This window comes from Solea solea, chromosome 1, assembly GCF_958295425.1.
Source record: "Solea solea chromosome 1, fSolSol10.1, whole genome shotgun sequence".
Taxonomy (NCBI): domain Eukaryota; kingdom Metazoa; phylum Chordata; class Actinopteri; order Pleuronectiformes; family Soleidae; genus Solea; species Solea solea.
Genome location: NC_081134.1, coordinates 6,834,845 through 6,855,714, shown reverse-complemented (window position 1 = coordinate 6,855,714; position 20,870 = coordinate 6,834,845). Strand labels below are relative to the sequence as shown.

Sequence of the window (20,870 nt, the reverse complement as noted above, 5' to 3'; positions counted from 1 at the left end):
TCCTGGTGCCGCATGTTGTTCCGCGGCTGACATGAGGAGGGTGATTGGAGGTTGTTCGTGCTGGTTGCTATCACCAGTGAGGTCACATGTCAGCATATGGAGGAGGATTTGTGGTTGAAATGATAAGAAGAAGATTGAAAGTGCCAATCAAATGTAAATGTTTTGCATGTAAACAGTACATTGCAGGGGTGTGGAGTTTAATTTCAGCTGTGTTTTCAGCTGTGACCAGAGGAACGGCGGAAGGGTGAAGCCTGAGACAGGACAGAAAAGTTGAGAAAAGAAAAGCAAAGAGCCTGGTTATAACTATCCCTCTGTGATTAACTTTACATTTTCATGGACCACACTCACTCTCACTGGAACCTGTGTTTCTTTTGGCACCTGGACAGAAGCTTATGACCTTCTTCACTTTCTTTCTCATGGCGTTTTGTTGTGACCTTTCAGGCCACAGACTCGGGGAAAAGACCACTTACAAAATGCCTCCCTGTGCTTTAAGGTGAAAAAAAGAGAAATAGAGTACAGCAGTATAATTTGCACAATGATGTGTCTGGAGCGGTAGTGCTCCAGTCCCCCCCCCCCCCCCCCACCACTCAGAGCTGACCTCCACCACCAGGAATGTGTGAATCACCAGGGGAGGGAAAGGTTGGACTCGGCTCATATCTACTGAGCTCCAAGCTGTACAATAACAGAGCTCCAGGCTGATCCACAGGAATCCTTTTAGTAGGTTCTGCCTCCTCTTCAGACGTCACAAGCCCCAAAACACTGAGGGGGAGAAGGACATGGAGCTGGATTTGACGACAACCGACTCTGAGAAGAAGTAGAGCTGTTGAATGATAGGGGGTTGCATGCAGGTCCACCAGTCAGCTGTTTGGCAGGTTGTTCAGGGGTGATGTGCAAAGGGAATTCAAAAAAACAACCAATACTGGACCGAAGAACTGTGAAAAACAATTTTTCTGTGTGTGAATATAATAAAGGTTTAATGTGAGACAGTGACACCTAAATACAGAATCACCAGTAATATGGTAGTATGTGTTCCTAGAGTCACTGTACACTGCATTTTCTCGTTTAAAGGTAGGTTTGGAGATCCTGGAAAAACAGGCTACATTTTGAATTCCAAAGTCCAGACTTCCCTCTGAAGCCACGCCTCCAGAGCGCAGGAACGCCCAACGAACGCCGATTCATGAGCCCTGCGTAGCATCGGTAACTTTCGGTACTTTTTTGGAGGGTGGGGCGGTTTGATTGATCACGATCTAATTAATTAATTCAGACCGTACAATATGATTGGATGTTTTTTTTTTACAGGCCTGTCCGACGTATGGGAAGATGAAGATATTCCGTGTCAGTTCTTTTCTCCTTACCTGTGATATTGAATCTGCGCTGATCAATAATTTTTAGCAATAGATCAAATTACCATGTACAATGTGAAAGAAAGTCACTTGCAGACAAACCGCTGGAGGATTAGCAGCTAACTCTGCAGTTACACACTCTCAAGTAAATTGGTTTAGCATCTTTGAGCCTCCGAAACCCAACTGTTTTATATTTATATATATACATATATATGTATATATATATATATATTTATATATGTATATATATATATATATATATATATATATATAGTTTTCAGTTCACAGAGGGGAAAAACAACAACCTGCCTAATGGTGAACAGACACTTTTAGCTACGAGACATCGATGTTGTTAAAATGAGATTCTGCATCGATCAATGTTTACATCCTCTCTCCCTGTGGTATCAGTATTGAATTTTACCTTAATCAGTATTGCTGTTTTTTTTTCCATCTATCAATATAGCATTTTTGTAGTACATGTATTTAGTAGTGATCTCTGCATTTGTCTAATGACAGGCCTGACTGAGGATGATGACTTGTTTCAGCATTGTTTGTTTGTTTGTTTGTTTGTTTTTTTGTTTGTTTCCAGACATGACACAAAATTATACTTTTTTTTTTCTTTTTTTTTAACTAATTATAGATGTTTGGAAAAGAATGTGAAGATTAAATATTGCAGAATTATTAGGAACACAACCTAAAAGGTGCGCTATTAAAATGAATGTATGACAATTCTAAATACAACACAATTGGCTTTTGTACGTCACAGTTTTACATTTCTATATACCATGCACTGACATAAGCATACTTTCATTAAATTAAATTAAATTAAATGAAGAATAACTTCTACCTGACTGACATCAAACCAGAATTTTTTCATGGGGTGCAAAATATTGGAGGTAGATTTCTTCCTAAGGAATGACAGGATTCTTGGCACCGGGTTCTTGAGCTCCTCCTGACCTGGGGCGATGGAAACGACAGAGTGATTCCCGGCCACTCTCCTGCATTCGAGGAGGAAAATCTTGTTTAAGGTCTCCACAATAACGCTCCCTGGGGTTGTTTATTCAGGAATGTTAATGTGCTTAGACTCCACTGGGCCCCGTGGCCTCTGACACTGGCTCCTCTGGGCTCTTTCCTATCAAGCTTTTCGATCAGGCACAGCACAAGCTCCCGGTGCCGCCGCCATCTGTTTAAACAACAAAGATAGATGCAGCAGGAATCTATTGATGACCCCTGTTGTCAGGCAGCACGGGTGATTTGTTTGTGTAAAGGCCGGCCTTGAATGCATTCACACAGCTTATGTGACATTGCACGTTAGAAGTAGATGTAATTAAATCTTTTTTAATGCCGCTTTGGTGGAAAATGATCAATTCTTTGTGTCTCTTATAGACTGTGAATACTGTTTTTTTATGCGTTCTCAGCCTCATGTTGTGGTTTGAATAAACACAACACAATTACAGGATATAAATGGGCCCCTCCATACATATGAGATCCATTACTTCTCCACACTCATTTAATCTCTCTGCAGGTTCCAAACCGGAAACAGATGCACGGAGCAGCATGATCGCTTAACTAAGAATTCATGAGCAGAGCGAGTTTTTCCACTATTTCTCTTTCTGCTTATTTTTTTTATACACTGTTATAAAACATATCGGTTTGTTTTGCCTTCATTTTAGGAAATGTCCTTATTCAATCTTTCATGGTGACTGCAGAGATAGCATTCGAGTATTTCTGCGATAATTATGCAGCTACTTGGTGAAAAAGCACAGTCTGTGGAAAACACAGGGAAACTACAAGCCTACAGTTTATATTGCTTAAATAATTTAAATTTGGTTAGTTTTTTCCCTGAAGAAAATGAAAAAGAACAGTTTTATGGACAAGTCTGCCTTTGGAATGATGTCATTTTTTACCCGTTTTACAATAAGTTGTTTTACATTTTCCTTTTGTTATGTCTTAGTCCTGACAAAGCACAGACTAGACGATCCAGTCAAGACACACGACCACACACTTCTTCGGTGTTTAATCAAACCATTTCAGGGAGAAGAGGGATTTGTGAACTTAAGTACTTAAGTACTTTTTTTGTATAAACTATTATATAAATATCATATTCTCTGGTAACATACTTGTTCTTTTACTCAAGTATCGCTTTAAGGTACTTTACACAGAATAATAACATCAACAATCACCAAAGGTTATACACTGAAGATTTAAGGCCTCATGTTTTTGTTTTTGTTACTTGACAAATGTCTCTCTTGAGGGTTGGCAAACCTGTGAGAACCTGAACTGAGTATGTTGTGGCCTGATTGTGCAGTAAAAAATGCAGAGGTCTCCTCACTCTCGAGCCGCTTTGTTTGCATGTGACGACCTTCCACGGGCCATGTGAACTTGAAGAATTCCCTGGCCCAGTGGCCTCATTTGTAATGTAATGTAATGCTGTTTTCATGACCCGCGACTCAGTGTATGCAAACACACACAAGGCACGCTGCGGGCTTATTCACGGGGTAATCAGATTACACCACGAGGATGTAAACACGCCCGCTGCTGCCTTTTTATTCCTGATTAATATTCATCCAAGACTTTAGTATGGATGCAGCACATCCATGGGGTCTAGTGTCCATCCCTCTGCACTTCACATTTGAGGTGTTTTGGCAAAAGAAATGTGCGGCCACTCCCGCCCCACATCGTCTTTATATTTGACTGTAAATCACATTTAATTGCGCTGACACATGCAGTAAAACCTTATCTGCTCATAATGCTGGCCTTTCAGTGACACTCACGTTTTGGACGGATTTTTTTTTTTATGTTTGTGTAACTTTATGATTTCCCTAAAACTGGAAGTTGGAGGCCCTGACTTATAAAGAACATAATTGTGACTGTGTGAAGCATTTTTATGATTACCCCTCTATGCCTCATGTAACGCTGACCTCAGGGTCTGAGCTGCACAGGAAACACTTGCTTGAATGTGAGCAGTATTTTACACAGGACCCCCTGTGGTCGCAACAACCTGTGTTTTGTTTTGTTTTGTTTTTAAATCCACTTTTCATTTTAGCTCCTCGCTTGCTTTGTCAGCCTGAGAAATGAACAAGAACGCCGTGTCACGTATGGACATTTATCTTTCTCGGATGAAATCATGGAAAAACATATTTTTCACCACTGGACAATTGAATTAATGGCCCAGACTTTTTCTTTTTAAAAACTACAGAAAACAGGTTCCTTATGCGTGTTGCGATGACCTCACACTGTTGACTTTGGCTCAGTTCTCGGGGTTGCTGAAAGCGAGAGCGCTTCATCTGTGAAACACAACCTGCACGCTTAAGAAAACAGATTGATTGAATGAATGAATGAATGAATGAATGAATGGGTGAGTGAATGAAATCCCACAGGTGCAGATATGATGGCTTGATTGTTCAATGTCTGAGTATGTCATCTCACGCCTGAATGTACACTGCCATCTACAGGCTGCTTTAGGGAAAAACATGACATTTAGCTGTATCATTCCTGGCACGCACACGCACACACACACAATTATGACTTAAGGGTCAAAAAGTGGCAGAGTGATTGGATTTGCAGTCATGGTACACGGAATAAAGCCTTTTAAAAATAGTGCCCTGTGGCAGACACTTAAAAATAAAGGTTATTCATCATTATTTATGATCATTTCAACGCAATACATATATCCTCGTCTAACAAACATGTTTCAGGGTGAAACTTTTAATTAAATATATTAGAAATTAAGTTTGAAATATCAAAACTGAATCTAAATTGTTCCAATGTTGCTGAAAAATTGCTCTAATAACCATTTCCATTTTGTTTTTAATTGTTGTAGTGAAAATAATCTTGCTGTAAAAATGTGTTTCTTTTCCGGCTCTCAGTTAATAAGAGATACAATTTCAATAATCAATACAATAACTGAACAGATTGGGGTTTTTTTGGGTTTTTTTTTAAAGAAAAGCTTGTTAAAGCTCACATTTATTTGCTGTCTGCCTGAGAACTGCTCTCTATTACACCAGCGTTGCACTGGCAGGCACACGAGACACCAGTAAAATAATCAGCCAGGAGATTGTGTTGCACTGCTGAGATTTAAGAGTGGAGGTGACTGATTTTTATGATCTTCTATAAACTGTAGTGTAACCCACAGAGGGAGGTCAGGCTGCAGGCTGCAGGCTGGTGCTTACAGTGTCCAGTGTCTTTTAAATCACAAATGTGAGCTTGTGACAGTTTTGCCACATTAGTTCCACTCTAAAATACACATACACTTATTATACTTGTGTGGGAAACACCATTGTTGTCTTTGTGATGCTGATTGTATGTTAACATTAGTTGTGATCATTATCCATTCATCCATTCACCTTCTACCGCTTTCTAAGAGGTTGGGTGTCAACAGTTTTCTTTTTGTCCTTAAATGTCCTAAATGCACGAAACTATAGTTCTTTCATATCTGTTGTTTATCTGTATAGAAAACCTTATACATTATTAGCTATATTGTATGGGTCAAATAGGTTTAGAGTGAAGAGGAGACAAAAATGGCTGCAGTAATTCAGTAGTGTTTGTCTCCCTCTAGAGTGAGCAGTGGTAAAAAACTGTTTACTCTGCAGTACAAAGTTCTTCTCATACTAGACACTGGTATATTCTGGAATTATTTCTTTACATCCCCATGATCTACTCTTTTTGGAGGTCCAAACACGACATATAAGAAACATTATAAGCCTCACTATTCATTTTTTTATTAAAAAACAAAAACATGCTTAAACTTGTCTCTTGAAGCTGCTGCTGCTGCAGTTTCATCACAAATGACTTAAATATACACAAACACTGCTCTTAAAGCTGTCATAACCCTTGACCCTGATTTTGAAGGCAGTTAAATGGGACACGAAGATGACCAGTAGATAAAAATACATTATCTATTTGAGTCGGTGGCAGATGTCGGCTGCTGGTTTGACCCATCTCTGTGTCTAAACTGAGTTCACTCTGTGCAACATAACATTATTACTATTATAATAACAATAATGATAATAATAATAATTATTATTATTATTATCATTATTGTTATTATTATTATTATTATTATTATCATTGTTGTTATTAATAATGATAATAATAATTACTTTTTATTTTATTATTAATTCATCAGGAACTAGACTTCTCCAGGATCAGTGTCGGTAAACGCAGCCTCATCGTCTTGAATCTGTTACAAATGCTGTAAATTAGGATTTACGTGACTCTTATATTACACTGTGTGTAGGTTTAGTGGCGTTTGAGTGAAAGTGTCTGGAGTGTACGCCATAAACAAGATTTAATTAGACTCTGACTAAAATAATGATGTAATATGATAGTTTGGGAACTAAACACATCAGTACCCATATCCTTTCTTTATCCATTCCTCTTCTTTTTTTTGCTTTTCCACCAGTGATGCACAGGTTTCTATCTTCTTGCCTCTTTACCGTCGCCAGCCGCCCGCGCACTCATTGTTGCGTTCCTCTTGTGAGGTTGTTGTTTGGCACAGTGGAAAATAAACCTGATTTGAATACATTTACGTCCCCAGGTGCTTGTCGCTCACAGGTGACACTGAACCCACTGAAACCTCTCCTGCTCCTCTGGAATGATATTGTTCCACACAAAGAGATTTTTTTTTACACTTTCCAGCATCATGTTCTGGGCAACATACCAGCCATTCCTGTGTGCTGTGAATGGTGACAGCAGCAGCAGCAGCAGCAGTCAGCGCGTTCTCTTCACACTTCCAGCGTTTTCACTGCTCATCCTGTGCTTTTTCATAGTGCCTCTCTCTCTCTCTCTCTCGTGTGTGTGTATGTGTGTGTGTTCTTTTATGTGACCAAAATAACCTGAGGACATTTTGGCTGGTCCTCACATTCTGACTGAGGACTGAGAATTTTAGGGGGTAGTGTTAGATTAAGAGTTAACGTTAGGTATTTAGTTATGGTGGTTAAGGGTAAGGGATTAGGGAATGCATTATGAGTGTCCTCACTGTGAATGTTGTGCAATGTGTGTGTGTGTGTGTGTGTGTGAGAGAGAGAGACAGAGGTTTACTCACAAACTCTTCTTCCTCCGAGGTGCTGCAATCTGCTTTACTCTGAAGTTTAAGGCGGACGAATGGCAGGAGAAAACCTCAGCGACTCACTTCCAGAGCTGAAGGAGGTGGAAAACAAGCTCGGCAGGAAAACGCCAGAGAGTCTCCTGACTTGGATGAGGGATGCTGCGAGCTGCGGTGATGATGTGGACGATGAGTGGAGAGACCACAGCTCTGCCTCCAGTGGTCGCCTTTCTGACAGAATCCTCACTTTAAAACAAGAGATGGTAAAGATTTATCTTATTAATTCATTTTGTCTCACAGTGTTTGTACATGTTCAAATAAGCAGACAAAATGGTTTAATGTGTGTTTAGAATGATTTTGCAGTGATTGAGTGCCACCTCAGAGGCGTTCAAGAGACTCGGGGGGGGGGGCTTTCAGGCAAAAGGGACCCCCCACCCCCACCCCAAAACACATAATACTAAACCTCAAAGCTATTTTTTTTTCCTGCTGCTACAAAGGTAAACAAATCATTTGTCTTGCCTTTATGAACCAGGACCATGGTCATTTAAAGTATTTCATGGACGTAGCCCTCAAGTTTGAAAAGACAAGTCTGAGGAAATAGGACAGAAGTAACAATTAGAACACCATTTGTGTTGTCCAACACGTGCATGGTTGCAGGGGACATCTGTCATGACAATCACTCTGGAACCAAAAGGCTATGTCCACTTTAATATACAGTCATAGATAGTTTTAAGGATGACAAGGAACTGAGGTCGGAGGCAAACCTCTTATTATTCCTATTTACGGCGTTGTCTCCTGTCGCAAACTGCGGTGTCCTCACAAAATTCTCATCAATCCAAACAACTGTTACAGGCTCTCGTGGTGAACCTGCACGTACCGGTGTGTCCTCTTTTATTGTGACAGAACTTGTGCAGCTTGTTTCAGTAATCACAGCTCTGTTCGTGGGGAGAAAAGTCAACACGTCTGGGTGCCATTGCGCTTCACTTCACCTGCTCATTTTCATTCATAATGACAGACACTGTGACCTGTCTCTGCACCACTCCTTCTCACTTATTCCTGAGCCCAGAAGCAGGGGCCTCACTGGTGTGGAGGCTGAGTGAACTCTGTGACTAAGCCCGAACGTGCGTCTTTGCTCATGTTCAAATATGTATATCACACACACCTCTGTCAGCTTCCTATATACAGATTCAGTGTATGCTCTTACATGAATCGCATGTTAAGCAATTCCTCGTGCTGTCCATGCAGAGGTGGCTGCGCTCTGCCGATGTAAGGATTCTGCGGCAGCTGGTGTCGGTGCATGAAGGTATCGAGGCCACGCGTTGGCTGATGGAGGAGCGAGGAGCCTTCGCCAGTCGAGGCAGCAGCTTGACAAGCAGCCTGAGCAGCCTGGAGCAGGCACCATCAGTGACCTATGGCAGGTACAGTTGTTGTATATATATATCACTTCAAAAAACCTGTTATTTATTTTTGCAAATAACAAACTGAATTCATCTTTTTATACCCACATTTGAGCTGGCTCACTGGACTTCTCTGAGAAGTCAGAACATTCAGCCACTAAATCTTATTTTTCTATTTGGGAATGCCAAGAAAATAACTATAATTTGGCATCTTAATCAAGAATGTACTTTACTGTTTGTTCATTATTATTTAAATTTTTTTGTAAAACAGTACATTTGAAAATCCATGGTTATTATATTTTAGCATATAAAAATATAATTTTGCATAAAGACCTTCTACATACGGGTGCATTCATTCTAGTTTTAAAGAGCGCCAGGGTCATGTTGTAGGCCACAACCTGTAGAAGCTGTTTTTCTTTTATGTGTTATTGTAAAACTGCGTAATCGTTTCCTGTATTTTCTGGATAGGTTCCAATAAAGTGACTGAGTAATAATTATACTGTATGCTCAGTATAGCCTTGCTAAAACAACAAGTCTAAAGGTGACCAAAGACCTTTGGCACATTACTGTGTGTTGATTGAACAAAGGATTTCTCAGTTGTGGACATTACAATTGTGTTGGGATCAGATACAGATTACAATGTATTTTTAATCTCAATGTTATTTGTTTTCTTAAAGATTTGTGCTACGTTCTTGAACTACGTTCTCGTCATGTAGTGAAGCACGTACCACAACAGCACATGTTTTTTGGTGTTTACTCCACATCTGGATCATTACTGATGTTTCTCTGACAGGGAAAGCCCGAGTCCAACCGGCCTACAGGAAACAACTGGTGAGGATTCAGCGGGTCATCGATCACCACACACTGACCACAACAGCTCCTTGGATGTTCTTCGTCCAGAGTCTTCAGAAGTGACTCCATTCACTCTCTCTGACCCCTCACATAATCCTGCCCATGGTTCAGTCAGTTTAAAAGAGTCACAGTCGCAGGACTGGGACACACGTCTGTCTGAAGACATCAAAGTTAGTGCTGGTACCATCACAAGAGCTCTGCTCAGATCCAGAAAGTCAAGAGGAGAAGTGAAAGATAGTAGTTTTCCTCTCACCCCGGAGAAGGCGAGTGCACCTAAAAGAGAGGAGCTTCTGCTGGGGTATGATGCTCAGTGGTGCTGGGTGGAGTCGCAGGATGATGTGACGTTTCTATGATTTTTATGATGAAGGAGTTAGATTTCAACTGAAATGCACTTTGATATTAATCGTGTGTCCTTTGAATAAGAAGCATGTTTCAAGACAAATACCTGTGTCAGGGATTTAGTTTGGAATGTTTACTTTAAAAAGACTTTCAAAGCCTATCCTGTATTTGTGACCTTGTGTAGTATTATGATTATGGATTTATTTATTTTCCATACCACTCATGATGGGACTGGTGCAACTCAGCTACATAAGCCAAGTACCAAAGTAACAGAGCAACAACACAATTGTAAAATATATAACTAGAGAAAGCACTCACAGAGGACACACCTTTACTAAGTTCCCCACAGTGTCAATATAGGCGAAGCTCCAGATTCTGAACAAACTACACAGTATTATTGACCCATATGAAGTATTAGGAAGTATTATGGATTTAAAAACTACATTTTAAAGTTCTTAATGAAAATGTTGAAAACTCCTCTGCCGTGCATGGTTAACAATTTATCCTCAATGTGACCTGAACACAAAGACTCAAGATGATGCTGATGTTCAACTTACATTTTTGACTTATTATGTTTCTGTAATAAACCAGACAAACGCTGGTTCTCACTCGTTTCTTAACCCAAACACTGTACTAATTGTATTAAGGTGTATGTGCAAAGGTAACATGTGTGATCATGGTAACATGAGCCCTCAGCGGTGGTGCCTTCACGTTTCTCTTTAAACCGTACAGAATTATTAATGTTAATATAATTCTAATATATCATTATGTCTAACAGGTGTTCGTTGTTCGTGCTAACACGTAACAATATTTTACGTTTATAGGTTTTTTTGTATGCACACAAACTGTCGGAGATGACCGAGGAAATTTCAGGTTATCGCTCTGTAGGTCTGACCCGCGTCCGATCATAATATTTCCGACGGACTGCAAACACATCAAAGAACGTCAGCGACGTGCAGGAAGTCTCTGCGAAACAATAGACGGTTACAGGTGGATAAAGGTTGATATGTGATGTTTCAGGCGGTTGGACGGGGAACATGGCGGCTTGTTTTCTGCGTGGTGTCCTTCTCGTCACCCTCACGGCGTGTACAATAGCGGACGGTGCGTGTTTTTTGTTTGTATGTTTGTTTAAGACGGAGGAAACGGGTGTTAGCATGCCGGCTAACTATCACTGCTAACTGACTACTACTGCGTTCACGATGACACTGAAATTTATTTGACTTGACCTCTTCAAATACTGTACAAAATATTTGATTAACATGTATTCATTATAGCTAACCTCCATACCAGCAAGTGTCAACTTCACTCAATAATCCACTCTGTCATCGGTCGGTGAACAGAAAACTAACCTGCAACTATTTTCATGATTAAATGACATTTATTAAGCAAAAATGCCACACGTGTGCTGATTCTAGTTTGTTAAATGTGAGGATTTGATGTGTTTGTTACAGATATGAAGATAAGGAGAATGTTTATGGGTCTGTAGCATGTAAATGAACCTTATTTAACCTGGTCCTGTCCTAGTCAAGACAGGCAGCAGCACAGTTACAAACAAACCAAACAAGGCTACAGACAAACAGTCAGAAGCCATTGATACTATTAAAAACTCAAAATAATTAAATATGTAATTTACAATCATAATCATAACCCCCCCCCCCCCCACACACACACACACACCATAAAGTAGTAGTGCATTCCAGTCAAAGGGAGCAGGAAACATAAAGGCCTTTTCCCCAATTCAGTTCTGACCCTTGGGACAGAAAGTGGGAGAATATCCTGGGAACGAAGCCCATATAGGAGACCGAGCTCCTCTGATTGATAAATGTCAACAGTTGGGAGAGAAGACCCAGAATAGCTCCGTAAATTAATTTCCGCCAATAATTTTCCCTCGTCTGATAAAATATATGAGTTCAATAATAACAAATTACATACAATTTGCTTAACCTAAATAAACATTTATCGAATAAACTTTGCACTTGTATATTTAAAATAAATTAGAAACTAACAGTGAATACAGGTAGTCAAATACTACATTTTGTTAAAACATTTATATTGATTTGCAGCATTTATCAAGACCAAAAATGTGTTAAATTGGTCTAAATCTTGTGTCTTACAGATGGACAGTTGACGTTCATGTCAGAGCTCTCATCCAAACCTGCTCAGACATTGTCAAAGTACAGTTGGTACGGCAACGTGAGGCTGCAGAGGTTTCACATTCCAGAGGAGACTGCCATCGCTCGCTGGCTGTTCTCAGTCACAAAAGTCAATAACTTCCACTGTGGACAGAAAAATGTCACCATGTGAGTGACTCCCACTTTCCTCCACTGTAATGTTTGTCTCCTCTTCTTTTCTTCTTTTCAGTAAAATCGGATCTTTGTCTCACACTTCAGCACATACGTACTTGTCTCACACTCGGCCAGTTTCTCTGCTGTATTTTCTGCACTTGCTACACTTGCTTTCGCTTTTCGTCTTTTTGAAATGTATGTTTTCTCTCACCTTTTGTAGCCAAATTCGATGGGGTGCCCCTCCAGTAGTAAACCCGATAAGTTCAGTGTTTCCTAATGCAACACTGTGGAGCCCCAGCCTGTCTCTGACCCTTCCAGTAGCTTCACAGAGCACCACCACGTTCAACTTGTCTGACCCCTCTCCTGGTGACTGGTATGTTACTGCCCACCTTCCTGTGGATGACGGGCGCATAGAGCAGAAGGTCTGCATCAAACCATTTATATTTGAATCTTGATACACTCTGTTATTTCTGTAGGTGTTTGAAGGTGATGACTTTAGAACATCATTTCAATGTTTTTGGAAACACTGATCAACATTTCTGAAATTTTTTGGACTGAATAAGTACTCAATTACTCGAGACAATTATCCACAGATTTACTGTGACTGCATGTTTATTTAAACCGATTTGTTGTTTTAAACTGCAAGATAAGGTTTTAGTATTCCATTTAGGTTTGCTAATAAAATTCCATTGTATCTGATCCTGTTCTACCATTGCAGTGGTTTTTGGGACATTAGTCTCTTATGTAAAGTAGCTAGGCCACATTCTTCTTTCTTCTTTTTCACAGCCTCTGTTTATGTAGCACAATTATATGTGGTAGTTTTGTGTTCTGAACCAATGGCTGGCCTTTTCTTTGTGTACATATATACTGGGTACAAATGTGCTGTAAGTGTCTCAGGGCACTGCCAGTTTTTTGTTGTTTTTATGTCTGTCAAATTCTGTGACTGAAAGTTGGTCTTGTATATTGGCAAGCTCTCAATAAGCTGGCATCAGAGACCTTTTTCACCGCAGAGGTTTTGTATTGACAAAGAAAAGTAGGACAAACAGGAATTACCAGTACATTAACTAGGGCCCCACTTCAGTTTTTAGAGAGCCAGGGTCACGCTATTGTCATTAGTGTTAGGGTAAGGGTAAGTTTTCTTTCTAAAAAATTGCTGTTATGAAACGACTTACATGTTTCCCATATTTCCTGCGTGTGTGTGTTCCAGGAAGGTGATTGTGAAACATTGTCATTAAAGCATTGTTAAACGTAATGCTGGCCTAATAAATGATCTTTCTTGTCAGGGTCTTCCGTCCTGCTCCTATTTTTTCCAGCCTCAGCTATCGATCAGGAGAGCGGTGGACACACCCATTTTACAGCAGGGTACATTCCTCCAACAATCCGCCACACCTGACAGTCCGACACGCCTTAAGTAAGTGTCGGTGCATGTTTGTATACATATGTTATTTTCTGTGGTGCTACAGTTGATACTGTTGTAATTTTCCACATTAGTTTTTGCTGTTTGCAGAAGGAAGAGTTAATGTATTTGTGTCTGTATTAGGCTGTATGTTCCAGAGTTTGCATCATCTCTCTCCATCTCTGTGGCCGACTGTTCATCAGGGGAAGGAACAGATGGTGGGAACTGTTCACTGGTTCTCAGACTGGGCTCTTCCTCTCTGCAGCAGAGCCCAGTCACAGTAAACTGCTCAGGGACTGGCTGCTCCGCAGTGCTCTCTAACCCTCCATGGGACTCATGGTTACGAGTTGTTGTTGAGAGCAGCCAAGACAACCGTACTGTAACCTTTAGTATCTTCTCAAACTACACAGGTGACTATAGCAACTTCATCTTGTGTCTCATTCTTATAACAGTTTATTTTAGGGCTGCACATTATATCATTGCAACATCAAGTAGTAGTGCTTTTTTTCTTTTTGAGCTTAGCATATTTTTTTAATGTTGATCTCCATAATTTCATACGGTAGGATAAAACATAATTATCAGTGAACAATATAGTATATGTAAATCCTTGTTAATTAATACTTAACTTGATTTGACAGTAGTGCATTGGTTGGAGATGTGAAATAATCATATAGATAGAAACATTATCCATGAATAGTGATTAATACACATTGTTATTCCTCTCGCAATTTTTTTATCATCATGATATTCAACAATGGCATTGCATGTTTTCCTAATATCATCCTAATATTTGTGTTTTCCTCAGTGGGATGTAAGCCAAAAAGTGTAGGCCTTAATGCAGATGATGACATCCGCAAGCTCCGTGGCAACAACAGCTATTCCAACTCAACGTCGCCAGGCAACGGCTCACTGTCTGCAGACACAGTCAGCTTCATCAATGAGTCGGCATCACTGTATGCGCTGTTGTTGGTGCCTGCATGTGTGTGGAACATCCCTGTTCTCTACGAGGAGGTGGATGTTCTGTCGCTGCGATATACTCCTGTGAACGGACCCAACGTCAGCGTCACAAACACGCACCCCACAATGCTGGCCTACCCTCTGCACACACAAGCCACTGGAGGCACGCTCAACCTGCAGCTCACACTCAACACTGTAAGTACTGCTGATCATTTACAGTCTTACACACAAACCACTCAACTATGTGACGTCTTTAAGTTGTACGCAGTGTGTGTTTCTTCGTTGTGTGTGCGTAGACTAATGTAAACCTGGGGAACAGTAGCAGCGTGGTGGCCTGTCTCTCTCAAGGAGCTCCAGTCCTTTATCTCAACCACTCTCAACCATGCCGCACAGGTATGGCAACTATTGTTTTTTTTATAACAAGAAATACAAGTGGATATAATATTAATGTTGCTTGTGCACATCTGCAGATTTCTTTGGAGGTTATGGTTTTCTCTTGAATGCCAGTGATCCTAAAGCTGTGGTCAGGCTGCCCTTCCCTCAGTCAGCAACATGGTACCTCACAATGCAGCTCATGTGTAACAGGTAACACACTCAGACATGCAGTGTATGCACACACACGTGTAGGGTAAATGCTGTTCATATGAAGATTTTGCAGACTGGTACTATAGCATTTAAGCCAAAGTGATAGTTCTAGTTCGTTTTTTTTAAGTATGTGGTACTAACATAGGGTCAGCGCTGCTTGAGCTGTGTGTGCCCCCTGAACGAGAACCAGCATAAGACGGGAATGCTCACCCTCACTGAAAACATAGCCGATAGAATACAAGGGGAAAAAGGGGGTTCAAGGTCAACCTAATAAAAGCTCTACCTGCTTAAATCTATGATATCTGTGTGAGTGTGTTTGACACTTTATCTCATCCATAGACTGCCTTTTTCAACAGGAAATTTGAAAACCACTTATGCTTCTGCACCAATATCTATTGAGAAAATCTGCATTTTTCGTTTGCAGGGACACATGAGCTCATGGTCTGCTTCTGTATCTTTTGTGTCACTTTAATGAATCAGAATGAAGGTTTTCAAATCACAAAATAATACATTTTTAGATGACGGGTGGGAGTCAGCAGTGCATCAACGACTCGTGTGCTGCAAAGTAAAATTGCTGATTTTCTTTATGGGCTTTAGTGTGGAGAGTGAGCAGTTTACAAAGTGGTACTTCCTCTCCAATGGTGAGATAAAGATGTGAACATGTTCTTAAGATACGGTAGACCTAAACAAGCATGGATTTCATTATTTTATTTTTACCTGTTCTTCCTTGCCCCCCCCCCCGGCTGGCAGTCATGCTTTCAGTGCGTGTGAGCACAGCTTAGGCAGGGCTGATTCTGTGTCCTCAGAGAACAACATTTTCAATGAGACATGATGTTGCTGTTTTTGGTTCATGTGTTCAATGTCTTCATTTCATGCAGCAGTGACTGTGGAAACACGTCTGCAGTGCATGTCGTCCCTGAGTTTTTTGTCAGTGCCTGTGTAGAGGACTGTGGGACATATGGTGAATGTAGACTACTGAGATCCTACAGCTACCTGTACAGTGCCTGTGTCTGCAAGGCTGGTACGACACACACACGTATACACACACACATATGCAGTGATGAGACTAAAATAATAAGTGTTTGTGTGTTTGTTCACGTGTATGTAGGCTGGAACGGTTGGGGCTGCACAGACGACTCGACAGCTCAGTCTTACTTGCGCCAGTTGACGGCGACGCTGCTGCTCACTCTCAGTAACCTGTTCTTCCTGCCCGTCATAGTGGTGGCCATCAAACGCTCCTACTTCACCGAGGCGTCCATCTACATCTTCACCATGTTCTTCTCCACGGTAACAAACCCTGCATTACGTACATTTAGCACTTCTTGTATCACTGCATATACGTTTTGAGGCAGCTGAATTTCTCTCAGGAGAATGTCTCCAAGCTTCATTTGCAGTTCTGACCATTCAGTGAAACTACAGGTAGCTACAGACGTCTTAGGCGTGAAGCAACAGCGAGAAGCAACTTTATACCAACAACAGTGTCAACTAGATGCAGCATCAGGTTTATCAGAACCTCCGACATTTTCTTAATTGAAAGATGAGCAAAGAACAGCACCTGAGGTTTTCACTCCTCCAATGATCGACGTTATAAATTGTGATAGAAAGACAGAGGCTTTGTCCAATCACCTGTAAGTATTCTTTGAAAATGTTTTCTCCAAACTGTTGCTGTCACAAACTGCCCGAAAGATCAGCTTTATTATCTCGTCACATGTGCAGACAATGATGAACTAAAATACAGCAAAACAACCGTTATCTATTACTGTATTTTGATATAATTTATTTTAGAGCACTTATATTTTAGTCAAGTGTAACGTTATTGCTCTGTGAACAAGATATGGGACATATTAACTGTTTTTAATGATTGTCGTCGTCGAGTCTTGTTGCACTCACAGTGATGACTCCATGTTTTTCCTCTCCTCTGTGTCCATAGTTCTATCATGCGTGTGACCAGCCCGGTATAGCTGTGATGTGTATAATGGACTACGATGCCCTGCAGTACTGTGACTTCCTGGGGTCGGTCTGTTCCATCTGGGTCACCATCCTGTGCATGGCTCGCATCAGAGACACTTTCAAATATGTATGTGTCGTCTTGTATCGCACATGCTGTCATTACACGTCACTGAGGATTGATATGATGATACTTGAACTGTACTTTCTTTTTCTTACCAACTCTATTATGTGTGTGTGTAGACTCTGTTCATGCTTGGCGCTCTGCTGATTGCCATGTCAATGCAGCTGGATCGCAAAGGCCTGTGGAATTTGCTGGGCCCAGTCCTATGTGCACTGCTGATCATGGTCTCTACATGGGTAAGAATTCTGTGAGAACTGAATGTGACACCAGTTTTTATGTAGGTTGAAGAACAACTGTTCACACCTGGCATTGATGCGTTCTGGATGCGTCTTCAGTGGCCATGATTGGATCTTACATCTATGTGATGTATGCAAATATTCATAGTAACATGATGTCCGTTTGTGACAACAGAAATTGTGTTTTTAAGTCTGACTGTAATCAATGTACGTGCACTGAGAAGTGTAAAAAACACTGTATCAGGTCAAATGACATAAGCTGTGTTCACACATTTAATAGATTGTGGCCACAAGGTCTCCAGACCCCAAATGTGTGTTTTTTTTTGTTTACCCTGAAGACATTCAGGATGCAAAAAGCCATTTTGCTGCTTTAAGTTAGTTTCTCTTCTGTTGACAGGTGTCCAGAGGTGTGGATCGGCGACACTGTTACCCGCCTTCTTGGCAACGTTGGGTCCTTTACCTGATCCCAGGGATAGCATGTGCACTGATTGGGATATGCCTGTATGTTTTTGGTGGAACGGAGGAAAACTACTACTACACACACTCGCTGTGGCACATCCTTATGGCCACCTGCGTGGTGTTCCTGCTGCCGCCAAAGGAGAAGAACAGGGAGACGTTGGGCTGGAGCAGAGGCTGGAACTGGAGCTGGAGCTGGCGTTGGAGCTGGAAACCCCGGGTTTGTGGGTACACTCTCTGTGAGAGTGGCAAGGATGAACTCTATACTGTCACCTAGTGGGTTAAGAGGTGCTGTATGGAGGTGATGATTGTCTTCTGTGTAAGTTCTACATACACTGGGGTGTTAACACAATGACTTTAAGCCTCAGCAGTCTGATTTATGCTCTGTTGAATGACACTTTTAAAGTTGCGGTGCAACGTTTCCACCGACTTAAGACCAAAGACTTCTTTTCACTCTGGCTTTCTTGATTGTTTCAGTCAACGCACTGACCACCTCTGTTTTGTGCACTGCTGTTGTGCTCTCAGTAAAAGTACATCCAAAATCTCTTCCTCAATTATGTCAAAAATTTCATCAAAACGTGGCTTTAATATTGATACAAATAAACAAGCTGACAGCACCCATCAGGCTTATACAGTCTCAACTGTAGGGATGAGCCGATATCATGCTCAGCCAAATATATATATATATATATATATATGTATGTCTGTATATATATATATATATATATATATATATCAGAGAAAGAACTTCCAAAACAAGCTGTAAACCCTAACTATGAAACGTGCTTCCTTTAACAAACATGCAGTAAAGAGAGAGGTGACAAGGTTATCGTGTGACAAGGACGTGAGTGAGATCTGCAAATGTCTTTGAAGCAGTTATTAGCCAAGTTGTTAAAAAGAGGTGAAAGACTACATCAGGCTGATATCAGGTGTTTGGTGACACAGAGATGACAGAAAGCTAGTTTAAGCGAATCGAAAGTGTCAAGAGATGGCGTTTAAATCGGGCTTCACTCACCTGTGGAATATTTAAACCTATACTCCCATAGGTCTGTGGTTTCTGTGCTCATGTTCACAGTGTGAAACTGTTTTTATGCGTCTCCAAAAAAAAAACAACCTTAATAATAATAAAACGTTGAGACCTAAAACAAACCTGCTGAAACCTCTTAGGTGGTTTACACCTGTTTACCAGCTAAGGTTTAAACGTGGGAGCCTTCAGGTAGTGGACCGCATGACCTCATGACCAGGACTTTGTACATAGTCTGTAGGTAAATATTTTATTGGGCTAAAGTATGAATATTAACAATATTTATAATGACAAGCACTTTGTGGAAATGTTTTTTATCCAGTCTGTCACTGACTTAACTGATAAAATATACTGTTATATTTACATGTGGTGTAACCGCTCCTCGTTAGCATCCTGTATTTTCATTATTCCCGCAGGTCAGGGTGAAAAAGTGTATCATGTAATCTTCATCTATTTGCTTCTCATCTTTAGAGTCGTCTAAGAACCATTTAAAGAAGAAAAAAAAAAAAAAGAGTAAACTGCACTTTTTGCGAAGCCTAATAAACCTCACAAATGCTATTAAATCATTTAAACTACTGCCTCATAAAGGGCTATTGTGTAGAAGTTTAGGGGTAACTATTAATGGAAACCTAAAATAATATTTGTATTTATTACTGTAAAAAAAAAAAGCCTTTTGTATTTCATGGGAAGTCTGCAAGAGGTTTTCTGTTAAGTTCAGTCACAATATTTCTCTAAACCCCACACACTGGACCTTTTACATCAGAGTCTCAGCCACTGGTTAAAGGTTTTTACATCATCGTCACATTTAGGGGAAATGTTTTCATTAGGCAGAAATTGAAGATATACTTTTTTTTATAAGTGTACAATCGCCTGATTGTATGAATTGTTTGTCGTGACAGACAAACTAAACATCTTTTAAGGCCTCATAGTTCCTTCAAGACACTTGGGCAAAGGGTGAGTTGAGGGATATTTATATTCATCTGCAACTTCACTAATGAATGTTGCTAAATTTCAAACACTGTACTTTTTTATTTTTTTTTGCATTGAGCAGCAAATGTAGGTGCAGTGATTTGAGATACAGGATACCTCCTCATTCCTGTAAACAAATCGATTGTTTTTGTAGACTGTAAATGGTGCGTTGGTCACGTGCTCGTACAATTATACATAATTTATATCGAAACTTAATGACTCGGTGTCGTATCTAATCATTCTATTTTATTCTCCCACTCTGAAACCTTACCTCTTTGCTGAACCACTTTTATGATTTATCCTCTATAAGACAATGTTCATAGCCCATACAGAATGTGTATGAAAGGGAGCCTTATGAATGTACATTGAGATTATTGTGTCCAGTGCCTCCTGCGAGTGTGTGTGTGTGTGTGTGTATATTCTATTTTAAAGACACGGTTTGTGTTTGGTCAGTGATTTTTTTTTCCTATTGATATTTTATTTTTCCACACACAGCCTTCCTTTCGTTGTTTTGTTTTTCTCATTTGTGACAGTGAATCAGTTATTCTATTTGTTATTTAAGTGTGAAGAGGAGTTTTATTGCTGTGACACACTCCAGCTCTCACTGCATGCACAATTAGGATGGAGAAACTGTAAACATGTTTGTTTTCGAAACTGTACTCTTTTAAAAACAAGCAAGTGAGACAACCAAAAATAAATGTTTTGTATAAAGAGGGCAGTTGTGAGATTTATGTTTTCAGTGCTATAAATATGGACAGCCACACTCACACTAACACTCTCATGCGCTTAGAGTGGATTGTGAAATTGTGTAAAGCAGATTATTGTAATCGGCGGAAATGTTGAAAGTGCTTGTGCTGAAATGCACGTCTTTGTGCGCGTGTGTCCTCGTATATAGCTTCCCTCTATCACTAATA

The 20,870-nt window shown here is 40.4% G+C and overlaps 2 protein-coding genes across 2 annotated transcripts; both read left to right on the top strand.

The window, feature by feature from the left end:
- Positions 1–7,129: 7,129 nt before the first annotated feature.
- Positions 7,130–10,578, top strand: LOC131470793 (leucine rich adaptor protein 1-like). Its single transcript, XM_058646771.1, has 3 exons — positions 7,130–7,652; positions 8,635–8,807; positions 9,580–10,578. The coding sequence occupies exons 1-3, from the start codon at positions 7,449–7,451 to the stop codon at positions 9,989–9,991; spliced, it is 789 nt and encodes a 262-aa protein (XP_058502754.1). The 5' UTR covers positions 7,130–7,448; the 3' UTR covers positions 9,992–10,578.
- Positions 10,579–10,800: 222 nt separating this feature from the next.
- Positions 10,801–20,670, top strand: pgap6 (post-glycosylphosphatidylinositol attachment to proteins 6). The gene is made up of 13 exons (XM_058638504.1): positions 10,801–11,078; positions 12,094–12,277; positions 12,483–12,684; positions 13,546–13,673; positions 13,803–14,068; positions 14,464–14,810; positions 14,912–15,008; positions 15,086–15,200; positions 16,079–16,221; positions 16,309–16,487; positions 17,131–17,277; positions 17,391–17,507; positions 17,905–20,670. The coding sequence occupies exons 1-13, from the start codon at positions 11,015–11,017 to the stop codon at positions 18,238–18,240; spliced, it is 2,325 nt and encodes a 774-aa protein (XP_058494487.1). The 5' UTR covers positions 10,801–11,014; the 3' UTR covers positions 18,241–20,670.
- The last annotated feature ends 200 nt before the right edge of the window (positions 20,671–20,870 follow it).

Excerpts from the sequence above, each read along its gene's own strand:
- LOC131470793 (XM_058646771.1), top strand. The coding sequence starts at position 7,449 with ATGGCAGGAGAAAACCTCAGCGACTCACTTCCAGAGCTGAAGGAGGTG. Across the intron at positions 7,653-8,634 it reads TCACTTTAAAACAAGAGATG|AGGTGGCTGCGCTCTGCCGA; the intron begins GTAAAGATTTAT and ends CTGTCCATGCAG. Across the intron at positions 8,808-9,579 it reads CCATCAGTGACCTATGGCAG|GGAAAGCCCGAGTCCAACCG; the intron begins GTACAGTTGTTG and ends TTTCTCTGACAG.
- pgap6 (XM_058638504.1), top strand. The coding sequence starts at position 11,015 with ATGGCGGCTTGTTTTCTGCGTGGTGTCCTTCTCGTCACCCTCACGGCG. Across the intron at positions 11,079-12,093 it reads GGCGTGTACAATAGCGGACG|ATGGACAGTTGACGTTCATG; the intron begins GTGCGTGTTTTT and ends TGTGTCTTACAG. Across the intron at positions 14,811-14,911 it reads TGCAGCTCACACTCAACACT|ACTAATGTAAACCTGGGGAA; the intron begins GTAAGTACTGCT and ends GTGTGTGCGTAG.